Source organism: Pseudophryne corroboree, chromosome 10, assembly GCF_028390025.1.
Source record: "Pseudophryne corroboree isolate aPseCor3 chromosome 10, aPseCor3.hap2, whole genome shotgun sequence".
Lineage (NCBI taxonomy): Eukaryota > Metazoa > Chordata > Amphibia > Anura > Myobatrachidae > Pseudophryne > Pseudophryne corroboree.
This window is the reverse complement of record NC_086453.1, coordinates 112827068-112850372: the sequence shown is the minus strand read 5'-3', so window position 1 is coordinate 112850372 and position 23305 is coordinate 112827068. Positions and strand designations below refer to the sequence as shown.

Sequence of the window (23305 nt, the reverse complement as noted above, 5' to 3'; positions counted from 1 at the left end):
GCAGGGATCAATCTCTATTTGAATTGCGATCGCATCGTGGGGCGGCACCACACATGCTGGGCGGCAGGGCCGTTTCTAGCCAATTTGGCTCCCAGTGCAAGATTTCAAAATGCGCCCCCCCCCATTGCTGTAAAACAAAAATTGCGTGCCCCCCCACATAGCTATAAAAAGAAAAAGCATGCGCGCGCGCTCCCGACAAGGGTGTGTGGCTTGATTAAAATGGGCGTGGTCTCATTAAAGCGGGCATGGCCTCGTCTGATATCACGCCCACCACAGGGGAAAAAACTAAAAATAAAAAAAGTCCCCATTTTACACATTACAGCAGGCAGGTGTTCCCATTTTACACAGCGCGGCAGGCAGGTGTCCCCATTTTACACAGCGCGGCAGGCAGGTGTCCCCATTTTACACAGCACGGCAGGCAGGTGTCCCCATTTTACAAAGTGCGGCAGGCAGGTGTCAAGTGGGGGGGACAGGAAGGAAGGGAGGGGGAGAGAGATAGAGATACTACTTACATCTTCCCGCTCTTCGGGTCCGGCCGCCTCACGTCCCTCGCGCCGGCCACCTCCTCCTTCCAGGCTTATCTCCACTCCTCCCTCTTCCCGAGCACTCCTGCTCGGGGGGCGGGGTTTCGCGGAATGACACGTTTGCGTCGTGACGTCACGACGCAAACGCGTCATTCCGCGAAACTCCGCCCCCCGAGCAGGAGCGCTCGGGAAGAGGGAGGAGAGGAGATAAGGACACACAAAGTGCCGCGGTGGGCGCCCCGTGCGGTTGCACGACTCGCCCGCCGCTAGAAACGGCACTGCTGGGTGGCCTTGCCCTGTGCTGGGCGACACCCAGCGTACAATTTTGGTGGTCGTAGATTTTGCTAAAATAGTCTCCTTAGTTTTGCAGAAAAGCACTTGCTTACTATAATTTTTTCAGTGTTTTAGAGAAATGCAGTTATTTGACACAATTTAAGACACCCCCCCCAAATTCATCTATTCATCCACAGCTTCTCACCTATGTCTTTGTGAAGATCTGTGTTGAACGAATGAATGGATGAATGACTACCTCTGATGGTCGGTGCCAATGGTACCTATAAAAAATTTTTTTTAAAAGCCCAAAAACAAGCAGCAAAATAATAATAATAATAATAATAAGCCCCAAAACAAGCAACAATCAAAAAAATAAAACAACTTGAAAAAATAAAAAAAAAACAAGCCCAATTCCGCTTGTTATAAACTAATCTGGTAACTATGAGAAGGACTGCACTAGCCACGTGACCATATAAATCAGAGCCGGGGATTGGATCCAGCAGCCACTACCATTTACAGCGCTTAACAAGCGACGTTACGCCCAGGTCCGGTCACATGACTCCGTGTATTCTCGGGACTCTACCAATAGTACAGAAGAACTGCACCAAGGCAACCCCTGGAAAACAAACGCCCTCTAATAGCCATGCGATCACCGATTGGCCAGTACTTTCCCGGCAGAGGAGAGTGATTGGCTAACGACACTGCCCGTCTGGTACTGCTGGTGAGTCACATGGTTCCTCCGCTCTCTCTCCGAAGAGTTACAGCAGCGGCAGCCGCTGTAGCCGCAGCACTAGTTCTGTCTCCTCCGTCCTATCTCTTCCTGCCAGTCGCAGCGTAGCTGTGCTGAGTCAAAGTGGTGGGAGAGCTGCTGGTGGCAGGCGGTGCTGCAGGAGACGTCGGCCTCCATTGTGCTGCTCCCCATACAGCTGTAGCTGCGTTATTCCTGTAGTGCAGTTAGCCAGGGGAACACATAACATGCAAACTTCATACAAGACCATTCTGTATAACATGTAAGGTGAGTAATGACCTTTTGGCAGTGTGTGTGTGGTACTTTTTGCCATAATGATTGTAATGCCAGTCAGTATTTCCTAATGGGTCTTCAGCACATATACATTTACTTGGTCTTCTCTATTTTTATGTTATTGGTTTTGTTTAACAATTGAATTTGTTTCCTTTTTTTCCAAGATGACCAGGGGGGCTTTGTCCTGGGTCTATGCTCAAAAGAGTAAAATAACAAAAGCAGTATCAGTTTTGATGAACAAACAGGACATCTAGTTTCCATATATTTCTTTTTATCCAGATTTAAGTATTCCCAACTATTCTGGTTATTCGGGAGCACACGCTAGTTACATGCTTTAACTAGTAAGAAAAGTGTGTGTGATGTTACCAATGACATAGATGTTAGTGTAATAGCCCTGACTGGTAGTTTATGGGTTGTATAAATAGCTGCTTGTTCTATATTCATTTGAAGTGACTGCTTTATGCACAAGATGTGGAAATGTATCTGTCACACTGGTCCTGAATGGTGAAATTTATAACCTCCCGGCCAGTGTGTGGTTTACTCTGTCTTGGTGTCTGGTCTTTGTGCAAAATCAGTGATTTCAACACTCAGTCATGCTATGATTACATTAGTCATGTGTCTGTGAGCGAACCCTCTGTGCCATCACTTACTGCTTTACACTGGGATACATAATGCTTGACTCATAGGATGTATTGTTCAGACAAATGTGCATGTGCAGGTTATTGTGCGGAGAAACTTTCTACTTCCTATTCATGATTGCCAAGTTTCCCTACTCTGCAGGACTTGGTCCAGCACTTGAGGGGAGAGGTATAAAACTTTCCAGAGAGATAAATTGTAGAAGTTGCAATAGGGTCCAATCTGCATTGGTTATTTTATAGACTGTGCTAGATAAATGGTTGCTATGGGCAACATCTCCATTTTATCTCTCTCGAAGGCTTGATACATCTCCCCCTTAGGATTTTTAGTTTATTGAAATGGACTGCTGCAACAGTCCATGGGGATATGTTTAAGGGCATGTAATCCTCTGTGGCCACATTATGCGAAGTAGTGATGGCCATCGAAGGTTTTGCCACCGATGACTGAATGATGCACATGCACAGACCTCAGCAATAGGGCCACCGCCAATGTCTTATCAACATAATTGCCGTCATCTAATGTTGCAACAGCGGTGCTGCGCAACAATGGGGGGGGGGGGGGGGACTCAAACCCACTCAGCATCGGTCATAGATCATCGATGGTTGAAAACCTTTTGGTGTGTAAAAAAATAAATAAATACAATGAAAAAAATATATATAATTATCCCTTCTTTCAGATGACAATTGTTCTTGGAAACTGACAGCTGTATATATTTTGCAGAATGATTATACATGTAAGGAGAACTTAGCTGTGTAGGATTGTTTATCTTCATGCACTGTTCAGGAAATATGTATAGTTACACTGACTTTTATTTACCTGTCCCCAATTATTTGGCCATAAGAAACCCATCAAAAAAAGTTATTATGCTAAAGTAGAACTTTAATGATTTCAGCAAAGCAATCCTCCATTCTGTGACACCCTGTGACTGATATCAGTCGGCCAGGTAAAATAATTCTGTACACCTGAGTGGAAGTAGAAACGTCTGTGCGCTGAAAGCTTTGAATGGCCCCGCCAAGTTTTTGGGAAGTAAAAACAGCATGCCACCAGCAGGGGATGTCTTGTTACTACCACCTCTTATCTTTTGTCTACCATCATGTGCCCCCTTTTACAGCAGTGTTATAACCACCCCTTCCGACTTCAGGGCTTGTAGCAGCATCACGAATGCCAGCAACATTTTGGCCATATTTTCTCCTTCCCATAGAATTTGCTACCCCCAGTAGTTACGCCCATCTGATGATGTCATGAGTACATCTCCACCTAATCTCCAGGTAATGTTCAATATTCAATGAATCATTTAAAAAATAAATCTTGGAGCAGTTGAACTTCCAGGTTTACTGAAAAACACCCATATGAAGACATCCATGTTATCCTTTCATAGAAACCTAGAATTTGATGGCAAATAAGAACCACTTGGCCCATCTAGTCTGCCACTTTTGGATGCTATTAATAGAATTGTTGAAAAAAAAAAATAGACCATAAATAAAATAAGGTTTTATTATATTTTAAGTCTAAAGGTCGGTACACAATGGGCAGTATATCAGCTGTTCAATTTAATATCCAATATAATGTGGGTGCATCGCTGGATGTGTACCACTGATATGTCTGTGAAAGATGTTGTGTCGCCTGTGTAGCACAGCAATGGCTGATATATTTGCAGATGTATCGGGGCATCATGTTTTGTGTACCGTATGCTTGCTGCAGAGGCAGTCTGTGATTGACCTCACAATTGGGCATCCAATTATGACGTCAGGCACGACACATCGGGCCAGCGATTGGTAAGTGTATATGCACTCACCAATTGTGCCATAGGTCGGCGAATCAGCCGGACAGCCCATTATGTTGTCCTAGTATGTGCCCAGCATTAAGCATTTAACGATTTTTGTTTACTTTTTTCCGTGACCAGTGTAATTAAAGATTTAGTTCAATTAGTCATGGTGCCGCACTTACGGTAGCAGCCTCTTAGGACTAAGTACAAAAGTTTGCAAAGCTTTGATGAGATGACGTGCTGCTGCCGACTTTTCCACGCTGTTTCAGTGGCACGTCACCTCCCTCATGGCCAATTGATCCCTTACTGTTAATCTTAATCTCAGTACTGAATGTGCTAGTGGGTTACAGTTTGGTGTTTTTTGACCTTTCATTTCATGATAAATTATTTTTCTCTAACGTCCTAGTGGATGCTGGGGACTCCGTCAGGACCATGGGGATTAGCGGCTCCGCAGGAGACAGGGCACAAAAATAAAGCTTTAGGATCAGGTGGTGTGCACTGGCTCCTCCCCCTATGACCCTCCTCCAAGCCTCAGTTAGGTTTTTGTGCCCGTCCGAGCAGGGTGCAATCTAGGTGGCTCTCCTAAAGAGCTGCTTAGAAAAAGTTTTTAGGTTTTTTATTTTCAGTGAGTCCTGCTGGCAACAGGCTCACTGCATCGAGGGACTTAGGGGAGAGAAGTGAACTCACCTGCGTGCAGGATGGATTGGCTTCTTAGGCTACTGGATACCATTAGCTCCAGAGGGAGTCGGAACACAGGTCTCACCCTGGGGTTCGTCCCGGAGCCGCGCCGCCGACCCCCCTTGCAGATGCCGAAGATGGAAGAGGTCCAGAAGCAGGCGGCAGAAGACTTTTCAGTCTTCCTGAGGTAGCGCACAGCACTGCAGCTGTGCGCCATTGTTGTCAGCACACTTCACACAGCGGTCACGGAGGGTGCAGGGCGCTGGGGGGGCGCCCTGGGCAGCAATGTATAATACCTTTTTTATGGCTAAAAATACATCACATATAGCCCCTGGGGGCTATATGGATGTATTTAACCCCTGCCAGGTCTCAGAAAAACGGGAGAAGAAGCCCGCCGAAAAGGGGGCGGGGCCTATTCTCCTCAGCACACAGCGCCATTTTCCCTCACAGAAATGCTGGTAGGAAGGCTCCCAGGCTCTCCCCTGCACTGCACTACAGAAACAGGGTTAAAACAGAGAGGGGGGGCACTGATTTGGCGATATAACTACATATATTAAAATGCTATAAGGGAAAAGCACTTATATAAAGGTTGTCCCTGTATAATTATAGCGTTTTTGGTGTGTGCTGGCAAACTCTCCCTCTGTCTCCCCAAAGGGCTAGTGGGTCCTGTCCTCTATCAGAGCATTCCCTGTGTGTCTGCTGTGTGTCGGTACGTGTGTGTCGACATGTATGAGGACGATGTTGGGAGGCGGAGCAAATTGCCTGTAATGGTGATGTCACTCTCTAGGGAGTCGACACCGGAATAGATGGCTTATTTAAGGAATTACGTGATAATGTCAACACGCTGCAAGTCGATTGACGACATGAGACGGCCGGCAAACATATTAGTATCTGTCCAGGCGTCTAAAACACCGTCAGGGACGTTATAATGCCCATTTTACCTCAGTCGGTCGACACAGACACGGACACTGACTCCAGTGTCGACGGTGAAGAAACAAACGTATTTTCCTTTAGGGCCACACGTTACTTGTTAAGGGCAATGAAGGAGGTGTTACATATTTCTGATACTACAAGTACCACAAAAAAGGGTATTATGTGGGGTGTGAAAAAACTACCTATAGTTTTTCCTGAATCAGATAAATTAAATGAAGTGTGTGATGAGGCGCGGGGTTCCCCCGATAGAAAATTATTGGCGGTATACCCTTTCCCGCCAGAAGTTAGGGCGCGTTGGGAAACACCCCTTAGGGTGGATAAGGCGCTCACACGCTTATCAAAACAAGTGGCGGTACCGTCTCCAGATACGGCCACCCTCAAGGAGCCAGCTGATAGGAGGCTGGAAAATATCCTAAAAAGTATATACACACATACTGGTGTTATACTGCGACCAGCGATCGCCTCAGCCTGGATGTGCAGCGCGGGGGTGGCTTGGTCGGATTCCCTGACTGAAAATATTGATACCCTTGACAGGGACAGTATTTATTTACTATAGAGCATTTAAAAAATGCATTTCTATATATGCGAGATGCACAGAGGGATATTTGCACTCTGGCATCAAGAGTAAGTGCGATGTCCATATCTGCCAATAAGATGTTTATGGACACGACAGTGGTCAGGTGATGCAGTTTCTAAACGGCACAAAGATATTGCCGTATAAAGGGGAGGAGTTATTTGGGGTCGGTCCATCGGACCTGGTGGCCACGGCAACTGCTGGGAAATCCACCGTTTTTACCCTAAGTCACATCTATGCAGAAAAAGACACCGTCTTTTCAGCCTCAGTCTTTTCGTCCCCATAAGCATATCTGCCCAGGGATAGAGGAAAGGGAAGAAGACTGCAGCAGGCAGCCCATTCCCAGGAACAGAAGCCTTCCACCGCTTCTGCCAAGTTCTCAGCATGACGCTGGAGCCGTACAGGACCCCTGGATCCTACAAGTAGTATCCCAGGGGTACAGATTGGAAAGTCGAGACGTTTCCCCTCGCAGGTTCCTGAAGTCTGCTTTACCAACGTCTTCCTCCGACAGGGAGCCAGTATTGGAAACAATTCACAAGCTGTATTCCCAGCAGGTGATAATCAAAGTACCCCTCCTACAACAAGGAAAGGGGTATTATTCCACACTATATTGTGGTACTGAAACCAGAAGGCTCGGTGAGACCTATTCTAAATCTGAAATATTTGAACACTTACAAAGGTTCAAATCAAGATGGAGTCACTCAGAGCAGTGATAGCGAACCAGGAAGAAGGGGACTATATGGTGTCCCGGGACATCAGGGATGCTTACCTCCATGTCCAAATTTGCCCTTCTCACCAAGGGTATCTCAGGTTCGTGGTACAGAACTGTCACTATCAGTTTCAGACGCTGCCGTTTGGATTGTCCACGGCACTCCGGGTCTTTACCAAGGTAATGCCCGAAATGATGATTCTTCTTCGAAGAAAATGGACGACCTCCTGATAAGAGCAAGGTCCAGAGAACAGTTGGAGGTCGGAGTAGCACTATCTCAAGTAGTTCTACGACAGCACGGGTGGATTCTAAATATTCCAAAACCGCAGTTGTTTCCGACGACACGTCTGCTGTTCCTAGGGATGATTCTGGACACAGTCCAGAAAAAGGTGTTTCTCCCGGAGGAGAAAGCCAGGGAGTTATCCGAGCTAGTCAGGAACCTCCTAAAACCAGGAAAAGTGTCAGTGCATCATTGCACAAGAGTCCTGGGAAAAATGGTGGCTTATTACGAAGCGATTCCATTCGGCAGATTCCACGCAAGAACTTTTCAGTGGTATCTGCTGGACAAATGGTCCGGATCGCATCTTCAGATGCATCGGCGGATAACCCTATCTCCAAGGACAAGGGTGTCTCTCCTGTGGTGGTTACAGAGTGCTCATCTTCTAGAGGGCCGCAGATTCGGCATTCAGGATTGGATGCTGGTGACCACGGAGGCCAGCCTGAGAGGCTGGGGAGCAGTCACACAGGGAAAAAATTTCCAGGGAGTGTGATCAAGTCTGGAGACTTTTCTCCACATAAATATACTGGAGCTAAGGGCAATTTATGATGCTCTAAGCTTAGCAAGACCTCTGCTTCAAGGTCAGCCGGTATTGATCCAGTGGGACAACATCACGGCAGTCGCCCACGTAAACAGACAGGGCGGCACAAGAAGCAGGAGGGCAATGGCAAAAACTGCAAGGATTTTTCGCTGGGCGGAAAATCATGTGATAGCACTGTCAGCAGTGTTCATTCCGGGAGTGGACAACTGGGAAGCAGACTTCCTCAGCAGGCACGACCTCCACCCGGGAGAGTGGGGACTTCATCGGGAAGTTTTCCACATGATTGTGAACCGTTGGGAAAGACCAAAGGTGTACATGAATGGCGTCCAGCCTGAACAAAAAACTGGACAGGTATTGCGCCAGGTCAAGAGACTTTCAGGCAATAGCTGTGGACGTTCTGGTAACACCGTGGGCGTACCAGTCGGTGTATGTGTTTCCTCCTCTGCTTCTCATACCCAAGGTATTGAGAATTATAAGACGTAGAGGAGTAAGAACTGTACTCGTGGCTCCGGATTGGCCAAGAAGGACTTGGTACCCGGAACTTCAAGAGATACTCACAGAGGACTCATGACCTCTGCCGCTAAGAAGGGACTTGCTTCAGCACGTACCATGTCTGTTCCAAGACTTACCGCGGCTGCGTTTGACGGCATGGCGGTTGAACGCCGGATCCTAAGGGAAAAAGGCATTCCGGAAGAGGTCTTTCCTACCATGGTCAAAGCCAGGAAGGACGTGACCGCACAACATTATCACCACATGTGGCGAAAATATGTTGCGTGGTGTGAGGCCAGGAAGGCTCCACGAAGAAATTTCAACTCGGTCGATTCCTGCATTTCCTGAAAACAGGAGTGTCTATGGGCCTCAGATTGGGGTCCATTAAGGTTCAAATTTCGGCCCTGTCGATTTTCTTCCAGAAAGAATTGGCTTCAGTTCCTGAAGTCCAGAAGTTTGTCAAGGGAGTACTGCATATACAACCCCCTTTTGTGCCTCCAGTGGCACTGTGGGATCTCAACGTAGTGCTGGGATTCCTCAAATCACATTGGTTTAAACCGCTCAAATCTGTGGATTTGAAATATCTCACATGGAAAGTGACCATGATGTTGGCCCTGGCCTCGGCCAGGCGAGTGTCAGAATTGGCGGCTTTGTCTCACAAAAGCCCATATCTGATTGTCCATTCGGACAGGGCAGAGCTGCGGACTCGTCCCCAGTTTCTCCCTAAGGTGGTGTCAGCGTTTCACCTGAACCAGCTTATTGTGGTACCTGCGGCTACTAGGGACTTGGAGGACTCCAAGTTGCTAGATGTTGTCAGGGCCCTGAAAATATCGGTTTCCAGGACGGCTGGAGTCAGGAAAACTGACTTGCTGTTATCCTGTATGCACCCAACAAACTGGGTGCTCTTGCTTCTAAGCAGACGATTGCTAGTTGGATGTGTAGTACAATTCAGCTTGCACATTATGTGGCAGGCCTGCCACAGCCAAAATATGTAAATGCCCATTCCACAAGGAAGGTGGGCTCATCCTGGGCGGCTGCCCGAGGGGTCTCGGCATTACAACTCTGCCGAGCAACTACGTGGTCGGGGGGCGAACACGTTTGTAAAATTCTACAAATTTGATACCCTGGCTAAAGAGGACCTGGAGTTCTCTCATTCGGTGCTGCAGAGTCATCCGCACTCTCCCGCCCGTTTGGGAGCTTTGGTATAATCCCCACGGTCCTGACGGAGTCCCCAGCATCCACTAGGACGTTAGAGAAAATAAGATTTTACTTACCGATAAATCTATTTCTCGTAGTCCGTAGTGGATGCTGGGCGCCCATCCCAAGTGCGGATTGTCTGCAATACTTGTACATAGTTATTGTTACAAAAAAATCGGGTTGTTATTGTTGTGAGCCGTCTGTTCAGAGGCTCCTACGTTGTCATACTGTTAACTGGGTTCAGATCACAAGTTGTACGGTGTGATTGGTGTGGCTGGTATGAGTCTTACCCGGGATTCAAAATCCTTCCTTATTGTGTACGCTCGTCCGGGCACAGTATCCTAACTGAGGCTTGGAGGAGGGTCATAGGGGGAGGAGCCAGTGCACACCACCTGATCCTAAAGCTTTATTTTTGTGCCCTGTCTCCTGCGGAGCCGCTAATCCCCATGGTCCTGACGGAGTCCCCAGCATCCACTACGGACTACGAGAAATAGATTTATCGGTAAGTAAGATCTTATTATCTTTCAAATATTTGTGCCTGTGTATCATTTATTACTTTACCAGAACAAGCATGCCATAAACTAAAGGGCTAAAGGTTGGTTTATATTGCTTTTGTGCTAGCTAGTGTCTATGATCATTTCAGCAGTACTGTAATTGCTTTATGGCAAGGTCACATACATATGATTTAAGCAGACGTTACAGTCTTCACCTGCATTCACTTTTACTAGTCATGTTACTTTGTCGCTGTGTGTAGACTTTAGGTCCATTTTAGTGAAAACAATGGGTGGGGGGATGGTTAAATTTGTTTTGCTTACCCGCTGGCTGGTATCCGGTCTCCAGGTCGACAGTAAGCAGGTCAGGGTTTCTAGGTCGACATGGGGGTATATTCAATGCCTGTCGGATCCTTTCCAACGGAAAGGATCAAACAGGTCAGTATTCAATGCAAACCCGACAGGTTTGGCCCAGTCCTGACAATGGCAATCCGACATTCTTTAAAGTCGTATTAACAGTGTCAGAAACGGGGCTAAAACCTGTCGGGTTTGGCTGCGCTTCCGACAGCCAACGTGGACTTCGACAAGTCGGGAATTCCCGAGTTGTCGGGGGGAAAAAGCTGCCGGCATTGAATGGGTCGGAACCCCTTCCGACCTAAACCCTTCCGACACTTATTGAATACAACCCTTGGTCTCTAGGTCGACCTGTCAGAAGGTTGACATGATTTTTTTTTTTTTTTTTTCATACTTTACAATCCACGAGGACTACAATTGGAAACGGTAACCTGTATCGAGCGCAGCACTAATTGGGGCTCCCGGTCACTCTACGGAGAAAACAACACCCAAAAAACCCTCAAAAACCTCATGTCGACCTAATGCTTGTGTCGACCTACTGTGGGTGACCTAGACACTGTCAGCCTAAGTGTAGTCTACCCTATGATCCACACTCCTCTGGCTATATGTGAATGGTTTGGGGAAGCCTAGACCTGCTGAACATCAGTAAAAAAAAAAAGGATCAGTAACTTCAGGTTTTTCTGACATAGGGATGTAAGGTCCTTGTCTGTTCATAGACTATTTATCTTTATAATGTTATTATATGAATGTTGTTATATTGCTACCTATATAAGTTACCATTCTAGTAACATTACAACTGTTTCATGCATGTTTTGTTGTTTTTTTTTTTTTTTTAATGTCCCCAGCAGAAAAGACAAACTACATGCAACTAACTATTGCAGAATTTACAACTGCATAAAGTCTTGGATTATAATTTTTACTAGAGAACGAGTCTGAGCAGAAATCTATTATTTAATCAGTTTTATTTTATTCTACACAATTTTATACTGTAACAAATACTGAAATATGCCTTTATTAATATATTGGACAGAATAAATAGCTTTTATTTTATTTTTCCTTGTATGACCGTGTCATACTACTTGCCTTTATGCATCATAAAGCTACGTGTTATGCGTTTGTGCCATTGTGCTTCATTGATTGTACAATAAAATCAAAACTGGTGCCCTATACACAAGCAACATAAAATGTCTGTGGAATACCAGGAGGCATCGGAGACCCTGCTCCATGGAGAATTTGGAGTCTACCCATCCAAAGGTATTCGCTATGCACTTAGCCTGACCCGCACAGGACTCCACATCCAGAGACTGGTGCCCAAACCTGATGATGACCAACGGACGGTGCTACCCATCCTTGACATGGTGGGATGTCACACTCTGCGTAGTCATGGCTCAAATGATGTTTTTGCCTATTTTTCAATTTATTCCTATCCGTTAAAGAAAAAGAAGGTTGCTATGGGTTCTACGCGCACACGCCAACGGTTGGTTCGCACTTTTAGGGTGGATAAAACCTCAGACTATGAGCAGAATCAGGCCATTGCTGAGAAGTGGGCGATATCAATAAAGTGTCTCATTCAACAAATCCCAATCTCCAGTGAAACAGGTAAGGAACCAGTTTGAAAACATAATGGCATTTCACAGTAGTTTATAGTTATACAGTCCACACCTAGAACATATCTGTATGCATTTATTATTGCAGAGGTTCTCAAACGCGGTCCTCAAGGCGCACCAACGGTCCAGGTTTTAGGTATATCCATGGCTCAGCACAGATGATAACTGGCACCTCAGTCAGGTTGATGTAAAGTCACATGTGGCCAAGCATAGATAAACTATTGGGGTGCCTTGAGGACCGTGTTTGAGAACCTGTGTATTATTGTATTTTCAGCCAATGCTATTTTAGTTTTTGGCCCAAGTCTCGGGGTGTCTACACACGGTGAGATATTTTCTTTCGATTTTGACTATATAGTCAAAATCGCAAGAAAAGTTAGTGTAGATGGCAAGGTGAAAGTCACCTTGCGATCCCGATGCATGGTCCCGCCAGGTCAGCATCGCAAGAAAAGCTAGACTGTGCAGGCAAGTCAATCCTTGCTAGATCGGTGTACTATCTAGTTCATCTCACATGTCAATGACATCTCACATAAGCCAAAATCGTAAGCACACATAGTTCATATCTCAAGAAAAGTTAGTCAAAATCTGTGCTATATGGGATCCGGGGAGTTTAAGGGAAATCGCAAGTGAAAATTGGGCATAGCAAGGATCTCACCGTGTGCACACACCCTTAGACCAGTGGTTCCCAAACTCTGTCCTCAAGAACCCCCAACAGTTCACGTTTTGCAGGTCTCCTCACAGAATCACAAGTGACATAATTAGCTCCACCTGTGGATCTTTTAAAATGTGTCCATGAGTAATGAATATACCTCTGCACCTGCTTAGTGACCTGGAAAACATGCACTGTGTGGGGTTGCGGAGGACTCAGTCATAACCTATGTAATTATGGGCCTGATTCCTAGATGAACGCAGTAAGCACAGCATTAGTAATCTTGTGCTAATAAATACCTCCTGCATGATCATGTGATCTGTTGCTGCATCCAGATGTAGAACTGCGTCACTTGTGTAAACATCGGCCATCTACGCAACCCTCAGCTTACACAGGGTGACCTGGAAATTCATGCTACAGAGGCCAGTAGCTCTGCGTCAGAAGACACAGACACTGGGATAGCCACTCCCACAAAACTGAGGCAGCACACCCCCATTTTGTGAAACTCTTCCTGCTGCTGCCCGCAAACAGTTGCAACCTGTCAATCAGGGTGCGGCTTAGGGGTCACTGCATCTGACGACGTAGAACTTGTTTTGCACATGCGCATAATGGATCCCACACATGCGCTGTATACAAAACATCAGACATGTACATAAACCATCGGTTTGTGTACATCTCTGAATCGGGCTCTATGGGCCTAATTCAGATGTGATCATAGCAGCAAATTTGTTAGCTAATGGGCAAAACCATGTGCACTGCGGGGGAGGGGGGCCAGATATAACATGTGCAGAGAGAGTTAGATTTGGGTGGGGTGTTGTCAAACTGAAATCTAAATAGCAGTGTAAAAATAAAGCAGCCAGTATGTACCCTGCACAGAAATAATATATAACCCACCCAAATCTAACTCTCTGCACATGTTATATTTGCCCCCCCCTGCAGTGCACATGGTTTTGCCCAACTGCTAACAAATTTGCTGCTGTGATCAGATCTGAATTAGGCCCCATGTCCCCAAAACACTGAGCGGTAACCTATATCTGAATATAAATATTCTTTATTAGGTTTATGAATGTTTCTCTTAATCAGGCTCATGGCCGCGCTAATTAATGCATGAAGTTCAAAATAGTCTGTAAAAGCCAGACCTTCTTGACATGTGGCCATGAAGATGTAGAAAACTATATCGTTATGTGGGGAAGTCCCTTGTGATGCCTGACTGCCAGTTAAGATGGAATGTTTATACCATATTAATACTGAATAGAATTAAAAAAAGCGGAAAGTTTTAACTTAATTGAATGGCGAAAGTCCAAATGCCTGGTGACTGTATTCCAGGGTCAGCCGCGGTTACTTGTGCTGTCCCAACCTGTGCTACAGGCTATAATACTTGGGCCGTGGGAAATGTTGTTGAATCAGCCAATGTGTGGAACATGGCTGCCATTGATGTCAGCTTTTTCTCCCAGCCCAGAGCTTGGATTCCAGCCCAGAGCTTGTGTTCTTGATGTTGAGAAGAGAGATTCTGCAGACATGCACAGCTAACAGCAGTATAGTTCCTTAAGTTCATCTAGTTTGCCATGCCAGGAACTAGCCTCCCTTGTTATACTGTGCAGTGTTTCTATTTCTAATTAGATCTGGCTGTAAAATAAAAATAATCAAAACACATACATATGTGTGTGTGTATGAGGATATATTCAAAGGAATTAAACAACTGCCTAAAAAATGGCCATCTCCATACATTTCAGTAGCACTCCTCCTTTCAGAGTAAGTTCAACACAACAAAAGATTCTGAAAAAAATGATCTCTCTTCACCTGTGTGTCTCTTTGCACAAAGACGAGAATACCCACTGGACTGTATCTCAAAGAAATTGATTGTCCACTCCCACCACCAAACCCTCTTTCTGGTGTTGGGACAATTATACAAATTCCTATGTGAGAATGTCCCAAGGGTAATTTGTTTCCAAATGTCAAAGCCTTCTATGTTACATTCCTTATCAGTGCATTGTCCATGCATTTACAAATGCGTTTCTGCCACCGCGCACACAATATATAACATGTTAAAACACATTCGAAAATATACTAAAAGAAAAACAGTGGTGTAGGGCCCTGTACTAAATAATGCTTTTAAGAGGATGTATATTGGCAACCACTGTGGGAAAGAGGTATGCCTCTACAGCACGCATGTCCAAACTGCGGCCCTCCAGCTGTTGTGAAACTGCATGCCCTGACACAGTTTTGCTGTCAGAGAATGCTAAATCAGTGTCAGGGCATTCTGGGATGTGTAGTTTCTCAACAGCTGGAGGGCCGCAGTTTGGACATGACTGCTCTACAGAAAGAGAGAGAGAGGATTTACCCAGGTAGCATTTCATAATACTTGCATAAAACAGTGTATATAAAAATATAATTTCTCCGACGTCCTAGTGGATGCTGGGACTCCGTCAGGACCATGGGGATTAGCGGCTCCGCAGGAGACAGGGCACAAAAATAAAAGCTTTAGGACTAGGTGGTGTGCACTGGCTCCTCCCCCTATGACCCTCCTCCAAGCCCCAGTTAGGTTTTTGTGCCCGTCCGAGCAGGGTGCAATCTAGGTGGCTCTCCTAAAGAGCTGCTTAGAAAAAGTTATTAGGTTTTTTATTTTCAGTGAGTCCTGCTGGCAACAGGCTCACTGCAACGAGGGACTTAGGGGAGAAGAAGTGAACTCACCTGCGTGCAGGATGGATTGGCTTCTTAGGCTACTGGACACCATTAGCTCCAGAGGGATCGAACACAGGCCCAGCCATGGAGTCCGGTCCCGGAGCCGCGCCGCCGACCCCCTTGCAGATGCCGAAAAGTGAAGAGGTCCAGAAACCGGCGGCAGAAGACTTTTCAGTCTTCGTGAGGTAGCGCACAGCACTGCAGCTGTGCGCCATTGTTGTCAGCACACTTCACACCAGCGGTCACTGAGGGTGCAGGGCGCTGGGGGGGGGCGCCCTGGGCAGCAATGATAATACCTTGTTCTGGCTAAAAATACATCACATATAGCCCCTGGGGCTATATGGATGTATTTAACCCCTGCCTGGTCTCACAAACACCGGGAGAAGAGCCCGCCGAAATAGGGGGCGGGGCCTATCTCCTCAGCACACAACACTTCTGTAGGGTTGTTCCTATATATTTATAGCGCTTGGGTGTGTGCTGGCAAACTCTCCCTCTGTCTCCCCAAAGGGCTAGTGGGGTCCTGTCTTCGATAAGAGCATTCCCTGTGTGTCTGCTGTGTCGACATGTATGAGGACGATGTTGGTGTGGAGGCGGAGCAATTGCCGGTAATGGTGATGTCACCCCCTAGGGAGTCGACACCGGAATGGATGGCTTTGTTTATGGAATTACGTGATAATGTCAGCACGTTACAAAAATCAGTTGACGACATGAGACGGCCGGCAAACCAGTTAGTACCTGTCCAGGCGTCTCAGACACCGTCAGGGGCTGTAAAACGCCCTTTACCTCAGTCGGTCGACACAGACCCAGACACGGACACCGAATCTAGTGTCGACGGTGAAGAAACAAACGTATTTTCCAGTAGGGCCACACGTTATATGATCACGGCAATGAAGGAGGCTTTGCATATCTCTGATACTGCAAGTACCACAAAAAGGGGTATTATGTGGGGTCTGAAAAAACTACCTGTAGTTTTTCCTGAATCAGAGGAATTGAATGAAGTGTGTGATGAAGCGTGGGTTAACCCCGATAGAAAACTGCTAATTTCAAAGAAGTTATTGGCATTATATCCTTTCCCGCCAGCGGTTAGGGTGCGCTGGGAAACACCCCCTAGGGTGGATAAGGCACTCACACGCTTATCAAAACAAGTGGCGTTACCGTCTCCTGAAACGGCCGCCCTCAAGGATCCAGCTGATAGGAGGCTGGAAACTACCCTGAAAAGTATATACACTCATACTGGTGTTATACTGCGACCAGCCATCGCCTCTGCATGGATGTGCAGTGCTGGGGTGGTTTGGTCGGATTCCCTGACTGAAAATATTGATACCCTGGATAGGGACAGTATTTTATTGACTATAGAGCAATTAAAGGATGCTTTTCTTTATATGCGAGATGCTCAGAGGGATATTTGCACTCTGGCATCGAGAGTAAGTGCGATGTCCATATCTGCCAGAAGAAGTTTATGGATGCGACAGTGGTCAGGTGATGCGGATTCCAAACGGCATATGGAAGTATTGCCGTATAAAGGGGAGGAATTATTTGGGGTCGGTCTATCGGATTTGGTGGCCACGGCAACAGCCGGGAAATCCACCTTTTTACCTCAGGTCCCCTCCCAACAGAAAAAGACACCGTCTTTTCAGCTGCAGTCCTTTCGTTCCTATAAGAACAAGCGGGCATAAGGACAGTCATATCTGCCCCGAGGCAAAGGAAAGGGTAAGAGAGTGCACCAAGCAGCTCCCTCCCAGGAGCAGAAGCCCTCCCCGGCTTCTGCAAAGCCCTCAGCATGACGTTGGGGCTTTACAAGCGGACTCCGGGGCGGTGGGGGGTCGACTCAAGAATTTCAGCGCACAGTGGGCTCACTCACAGGTGGACCCCTGGATCCTGCAGGTAGTATCTCAGGGTTACAGGTTGGAATTCGAGAAGTCTCCCCCTCGCCGGTTCCTAAAGTCTGCTCTGCCAACGTCTCCCTCAGACAGGGCGACGGTATTGGAAGCCATTCACAAGCTGTATTCTCAGCAGGTGATAGTCAAGGTACCCCTCCTACAACAGGGAAAGGGGTATTATTCCACACTATTTGTGGTACCGAAGCCGGACGGCTCGGTAAGACCTATTCTAAATCTGAAATCTTTGAACCTGTACATACAAAAATTCAAGTTCAAGATGGAGTCACTCAGAGCAGTGATAGCGAATCTGGAAGAAGGGGACTTTATGGTGTCCCTGGACATCAAGGATGCTTACCTGCATGTCCCAATTTGCCCTTCACATCAAGGGTACCTCAGGTTCGTGGTGCAAAACTGTCATTATCAGTTTCAGACGCTGCCGTTTGGATTGTCCACGGCACCTCGGGTCTTTACCAAGTTAATTGCCGAAATGATGTTTCTTCTGCGAAGAAAAGGCGTATTAATTATCCCTTACTTGGACGATCTCCTGATAAGGGCAAGGTCCAGAGAACAGCTGGGGGACGTAGTAGCACTAACCCAAGTAGTGCTGCAACAGCACGGGTGGATTCTGAATTTTCCAAAATCTCAATTGACCCCGACGACACGTCTGCTGTTCCTGGGAATGATTCTGGACACGGTTCAGAAAAAGGTGTTTCTTCCGGAGGAGAAAGCCAGGGAGTTATCCGAACTTGTCAGGAACCTCCTAAAACCAGGAAAAGTGTCTGTGCATCAATGCACAAGAGTCCTGGGAAAAATGGTGGCTTATTACGAAGCGATTCCATTCGGCAGATTCCACGCACAAACTTTTCAGTGGGATCTGCTGGACAAATGGTCCGGATCGCATCTGCAGATGCATCAGCGGATAACTTTGTCTCCACGGACAAGGGTGTCTCTTCTGTGGTGGTTGCAGAGTGCTCATCTGTTAGAGGGCCGCAGATTCGGCATACAGGACTGGGTCCTGGTGACCACGGATGCCAGTCTGAGAGGCTGGGGAGCGGTCACACAGGGAAGAAACTTCCAGGGAGTGTGGTCAAGCCTGGAGATGTCTCTTCACATAAATATACTGGAGCTAAGAGCGATTTACAATGCTCTAAGCCTGGCAAAACCCCTGCTTCAGGGTCAGCCGGTGTTGATCCAGTCGGACAACATCACGGCAGTCGCCCACGTAAACAGACAGGGCGGCACAAGAAGCAGGAGAGCAATGGCAGAAGCTGCAAGGATTCTTCGCTGGGCGGAAGATCATGTGATAGCACTGTCAGCAGTGTTCATTCCGGGAGTGGACAACTGGGAAGCGGACTTCCTCAGCAGACACGATCTACACCCGGGAGAGTGGGGACTTCATCCAGAAGTCTTCCACATGATTGTGAACCGTTGGGAAAAACCAAAGGTGGATATGATGGCGTCCCGCCTCAACAAAAAACTGGACAGGTATTGCGCCAGGTCAAGAGACCCTCAGGCAATAGCTGTGGACGCTCTGGTAACACCGTGGGTGTTCCAGTCAGTGTATGTGTTTCCTCCTCTGCCTCTCATACCAAAAGTACTGAGAATTATACGGCAAAGGGGAGTAAGAACGATACTCGTGGCTCCGGATTGGCCAAGAAGAACTTGGTACCCGGAACTTCAGGAGATGCTCACGGAAGATCTGTGGCCTCTACCTCTAAGACGGGACCTGCTTCAGCAGGGACCGTGTCTATTCCAAGACTTACCGCGGCTGCGTTTGACGGCATGGCGGTTGAACGCCGAATTCTAAGGGAAAAAGGCATTCCGGAAGAGGTCATCCCTACCCTGGTAAAAGCCAGGAAGGAGGTGACTGCACAACATTATCACCGCATTTGGAGAAAATATGTTGCGTGGTGTGAGGCCAGGAAGGCCCCGACGGAGGAATTTCAACTGGGTCGATTCCTACATTTCCTGCAAACAGGATTGTCTATGGGCCTCAAATTAGGGTCCATTAAGGTTCAAATTTCGGCCCTGTCGATTTTCTTCCAGAAAGAATTGGCTTCAGTTCCTGAAGTCCAGACTTTTGTAAAAGGAGTACTACATATACAGCCCCCGGTTGTGCCCCCAGTGGCTCCGTGGGATCTTAATGTAGTTTTGGATTTTCTCAAATCCCATTGGTTTGAGCCACTCAAATCGGTGGATTTGAAATATCTTACATGGAAAGTAACCATGCTACTGGCCCTGGCTTCAGCCAGGAGAGTGTCAGAATTGGCGGCTTTATCGTATAAAAGCCCATATCTGATTTTCCATTCGGACAGGGCAGAACTGCGGACGCGTCCTCAGTTTCTGCCTAAGGTGGTTTCAGCGTTTCACCTGAACCAGCCTATTGTGGTGCCTGCGGCTACTAGCGATTTGGAGGATTCCAAGTTGCTGGACGTTGTCAGGGCCCTGAAAATATATATTTCAAGGACGGCTGGAGTCAGAAAATCTGACTCGCTGTTTATACTGTATGCACCCAACAAGCTGGGTGCTCCTGCTTCTAAGCAGACGATTGCTCGTTGGATTTGTAGCACAATTCAACTTGCACATTCTGTGGCAGGCCTGCCACAGCCTAAATCTATCAAGGCCCATTCCACAAGGAAGGTGGGCTCATCTTGGGCGGCTGCCCGAGGGGTCTCGGCATTACAACTCTGCCGAGCAGCTACGTGGTCGGGGGAGAACACGTTTGTAAAATTCTACAAATTTGATACCCTGGCTAAAGAGGACCTGGAGTTCTCTCATTCGGTGCTGCAGAGTCATCCGCACTCTCCCGCCCGTTTGGGAGCTTTGGTATAATCCCCATGGTCCTGACGGAGTCCCAGCATCCACTAGGACGTCAGAGAAAATAAGAATTTACTTACCGATAAATCTATTTCTCGTAGTCCGTAGTGGATGCTGGGCGCCCATCCCAAGTGCGGATTGTCTGCATTACTTGTACATAGTTATTGTTACAAAAAAATCGGGTTGTTATTGTTGTGAGCCGTCTGTTCAGAGGCTCCTACGTTTGTCATACTGTTAACTGGGTTCAGATCACAAGTTGTACGGTGTGATTGGTGTGGCTGGTATGAGTCTTACACGGGATTCAAAATCCTTCCTTATTGTGTACGCTCGTCCGGGCACAGTATCCTAACTGAGGCTTGGAGGAGGGTCATAGGGGGAGGAGCCAGTGCACACCACCTAGTCCTAAAGCTTTTATTTTTGTGCCCTGTCTCCTGCGGAGCCGCTAATCCCCATGGTCCTGACGGAGTCCCAGCATCCACTACGGACTACGAGAAATAGATTTATCGGTAAGTAAAATCTTATTATTTATTTTAAAAACAGTGATTATATACATATACCTCCCAGGGGTATAAATAAAATAAAAATTCAAATATAGATCTACATCTCACACAACAACAGACATAGATCAACATAATATGGTGCCGATTAATAATCCACTTGAGTGTAGATCCAGCGATTAATACCCATCAATTCCCAATAAGCAAAAAAAACGGTTTAGAGACTAATAAAGAGTGAATGAGCTTAAAAGGTAAGGTATACTGGGGCTAATTCAGAGCTGATCGCTAGGCTGCGTTTTCATACAGCGGGCGATCAGGTCTAAACTGCGCATGCGTATGCACTGCAATGCGCAGGTGAGTCGCATGGGTACAAAGCGGATCGCCGCTCAGCAATGGGTTTGTGCGAAGGATCCATTCGCACGGGCGTTTGCTAGGAGATTGACAGGAAGAAGGTGTATATGGGTGGTAACTGACCGTTTTCTGGGAGTGGTTGGAAAAACGCAGGCGTGTCCATGCATTTGCAGGGAGGGTTCCTGACGTCCATTCTGATCCCGGACAGGCTGAAGTGTTCGCAGCGGCTGAGTAAGTCCTGCGCTACTCGGAGACAAAATCTGTTTGTACAGCTCTGCTACACATGTGTTCACACACTTTCAAAGCGAAAATACACTCCCCTATGGGCGGCGACTATGCAAAAAAAAAAAACCTAGCGAGCGAACAGGTCTGAATTAGGCCCACAGTTAGATGCTGTATTACTATGTCGAAAGGGGTGCCAGAGCGAAGTTCCAGCAGCGGAGCCTCTCAGATTAGTACAGACAGTCTCAATGTGGTTGCAGGTAAGTATTATCAGGTGCGCAATCAACAGCAGTCCGTAAAGGAAGGGTCAGTTCCCGTATGGGTATATAGCAAAGAGGAAATTGTGTATACCAGTGCTGGCTGTTTATAGAAAAATAGAACATCTTGTAATATAATATAAAATATATATATATATATGTTGGCTGCACTCTCCATAACAGTATAATTTACTGGGGTGTCACTCAAAAGTTCATTGGGTAAAAGGCACAGTCTTTTTCTCCATGAATGTATAGAAATTTTGTAAGGAGTAAACTCACCAGACGAATCATGCAGTGGGCGAAGGTTTTAATGTGGCATAAATATAATCATTCCACCGACGTTTCGGTCCTTACTGGACCTTTGTCAAGGTTCAAATGATACAAACACAGTTCACCCATATATAGCCAAAATATCAATCACAGTGTGACATATAAAACCTGGTACAAACCACAATTAACAAATCACGACCACAACACATACATACATACATACATACATACATACATACATACATACATACATACAACATAGACCCCTTCATATTATTAGCGGGATCATGTCACCTCATCCATCCCGTTTATTCACTTACATCTGTCAGCTAAGCTTGTTCCCGCCGCCGCCAGCCGCCGCGGGTGATCCGCACGCTGGCGGAATCAGAAGTCACAAAAGCAGTGTATGGAACGCAACCACGTGTGCAGGACATGTGGTTCGATCCTCCAGTAATATAATACATTGTCATAGATACCGGATGTGAGACCGGTGCATCACTGTTCCGTTACTAGGCGACCACTACTTCCATAGACAGTATCATCTATCCACATAGAAAATTAAATAGAATTCCACATCTGATAAATACCTTAACATATATACACTGCTCAAAAAAATAAAGGGTACACTAAAATAACACATCCTCGATCTGAATGAAATATTCTTATTAAATACTTTGTTCTTTACATAGTTGAATGTGCTGACAACAAAATCACACTAAAATGATCAATGGAAATCAAATTTATTAACCATTGGAGGTCTGGATTTGGAGTCACCCTCAAAATGAAAGTGGAAAAACACACTACAGGCTGATCCAACTTTGATGTAATGTCCTTAAAAAAAGTCAAAATGAGGCTCAGTAGTGTGTGTGTGGCCTCCACGTGCCTGTATGACCTCCCTACAACCCACACAAGTGGCTCAGGTAGTGCAGCTCATCCTGGATGGCACATCAATGCGAGCTGTGGCAAGAAGGTTTGCTGTGTCTGTCAGCGTCGTGTCCAGAGCATGGAGGCGATACCAGGAGACAGGCCAGTACATCAGGAGACGTGGAGGAGGCTGTAGGAGGGCAACAACCCAGCAGCAGGACCGCTACCTCCGCCTTTGTGCAAGGAGGAACAGGAGGAGCACTGCCAGAGCCCTGCAAAATGACCTCCAGCAAGCCACAAATGTGCATGTGTCTACTCAAACGATCAGAAACAGACTCCATGAGGGTGGTATGAGGGCCCAACGCCCACAGGTGGGGGTTGTGCTTACAGCCCAACACCGTGCAGCACGTTTGGCATTTGCCAGAGAACACCAAGATTGGCAAATTCGCCGCTGGCGCCCTGTGCTCTTTACAGATGATAGCAGGTTTTCACTGAGCACATGTGACAGAGTCTGGAGACGCCAAGGAGAATGTTCTGCTGCCTGCAACATCCTCCAGCATGACCGGTTTGGCTGTGGGTCAGTAATGGTGTGGGGTGGCATTTCTTTGGGGGGCTGCACAGCCCTCCATGTGCTCGCCAGAGGTAGCCTGGCTGCCATTAGGTACCGAGATGAGATCCTTGGACCCCTTGTGAGACCATATGCTGGTGCGGTTGGCCCTGGGTTCCTCCTAATGCAAGACAATGCTAGAC

General features: G+C 46.8%; 1 protein-coding gene across 3 annotated transcripts in view; it reads left to right on the top strand.

Moving 5' to 3' along the window:
• Positions 1–1312: 1312 nt before the first annotated feature.
• SPHK2 (sphingosine kinase 2) overlaps positions 1313–23305 on the top strand; it is an 80477-nt gene continuing 58484 nt past the window's right edge. The window contains exons 1-2 of one of the 3 annotated variants that reach the window (XM_063942744.1): positions 1313–1518; positions 11311–12061. In XM_063942744.1, coding sequence (XP_063798814.1) covers positions 11647–12061 — 415 coding nt within the window. In that variant the 5' untranslated portion in view covers positions 1313–1518; positions 11311–11646. The other 2 variants (XM_063942742.1, XM_063942743.1) reach the window with 2 other exon arrangements.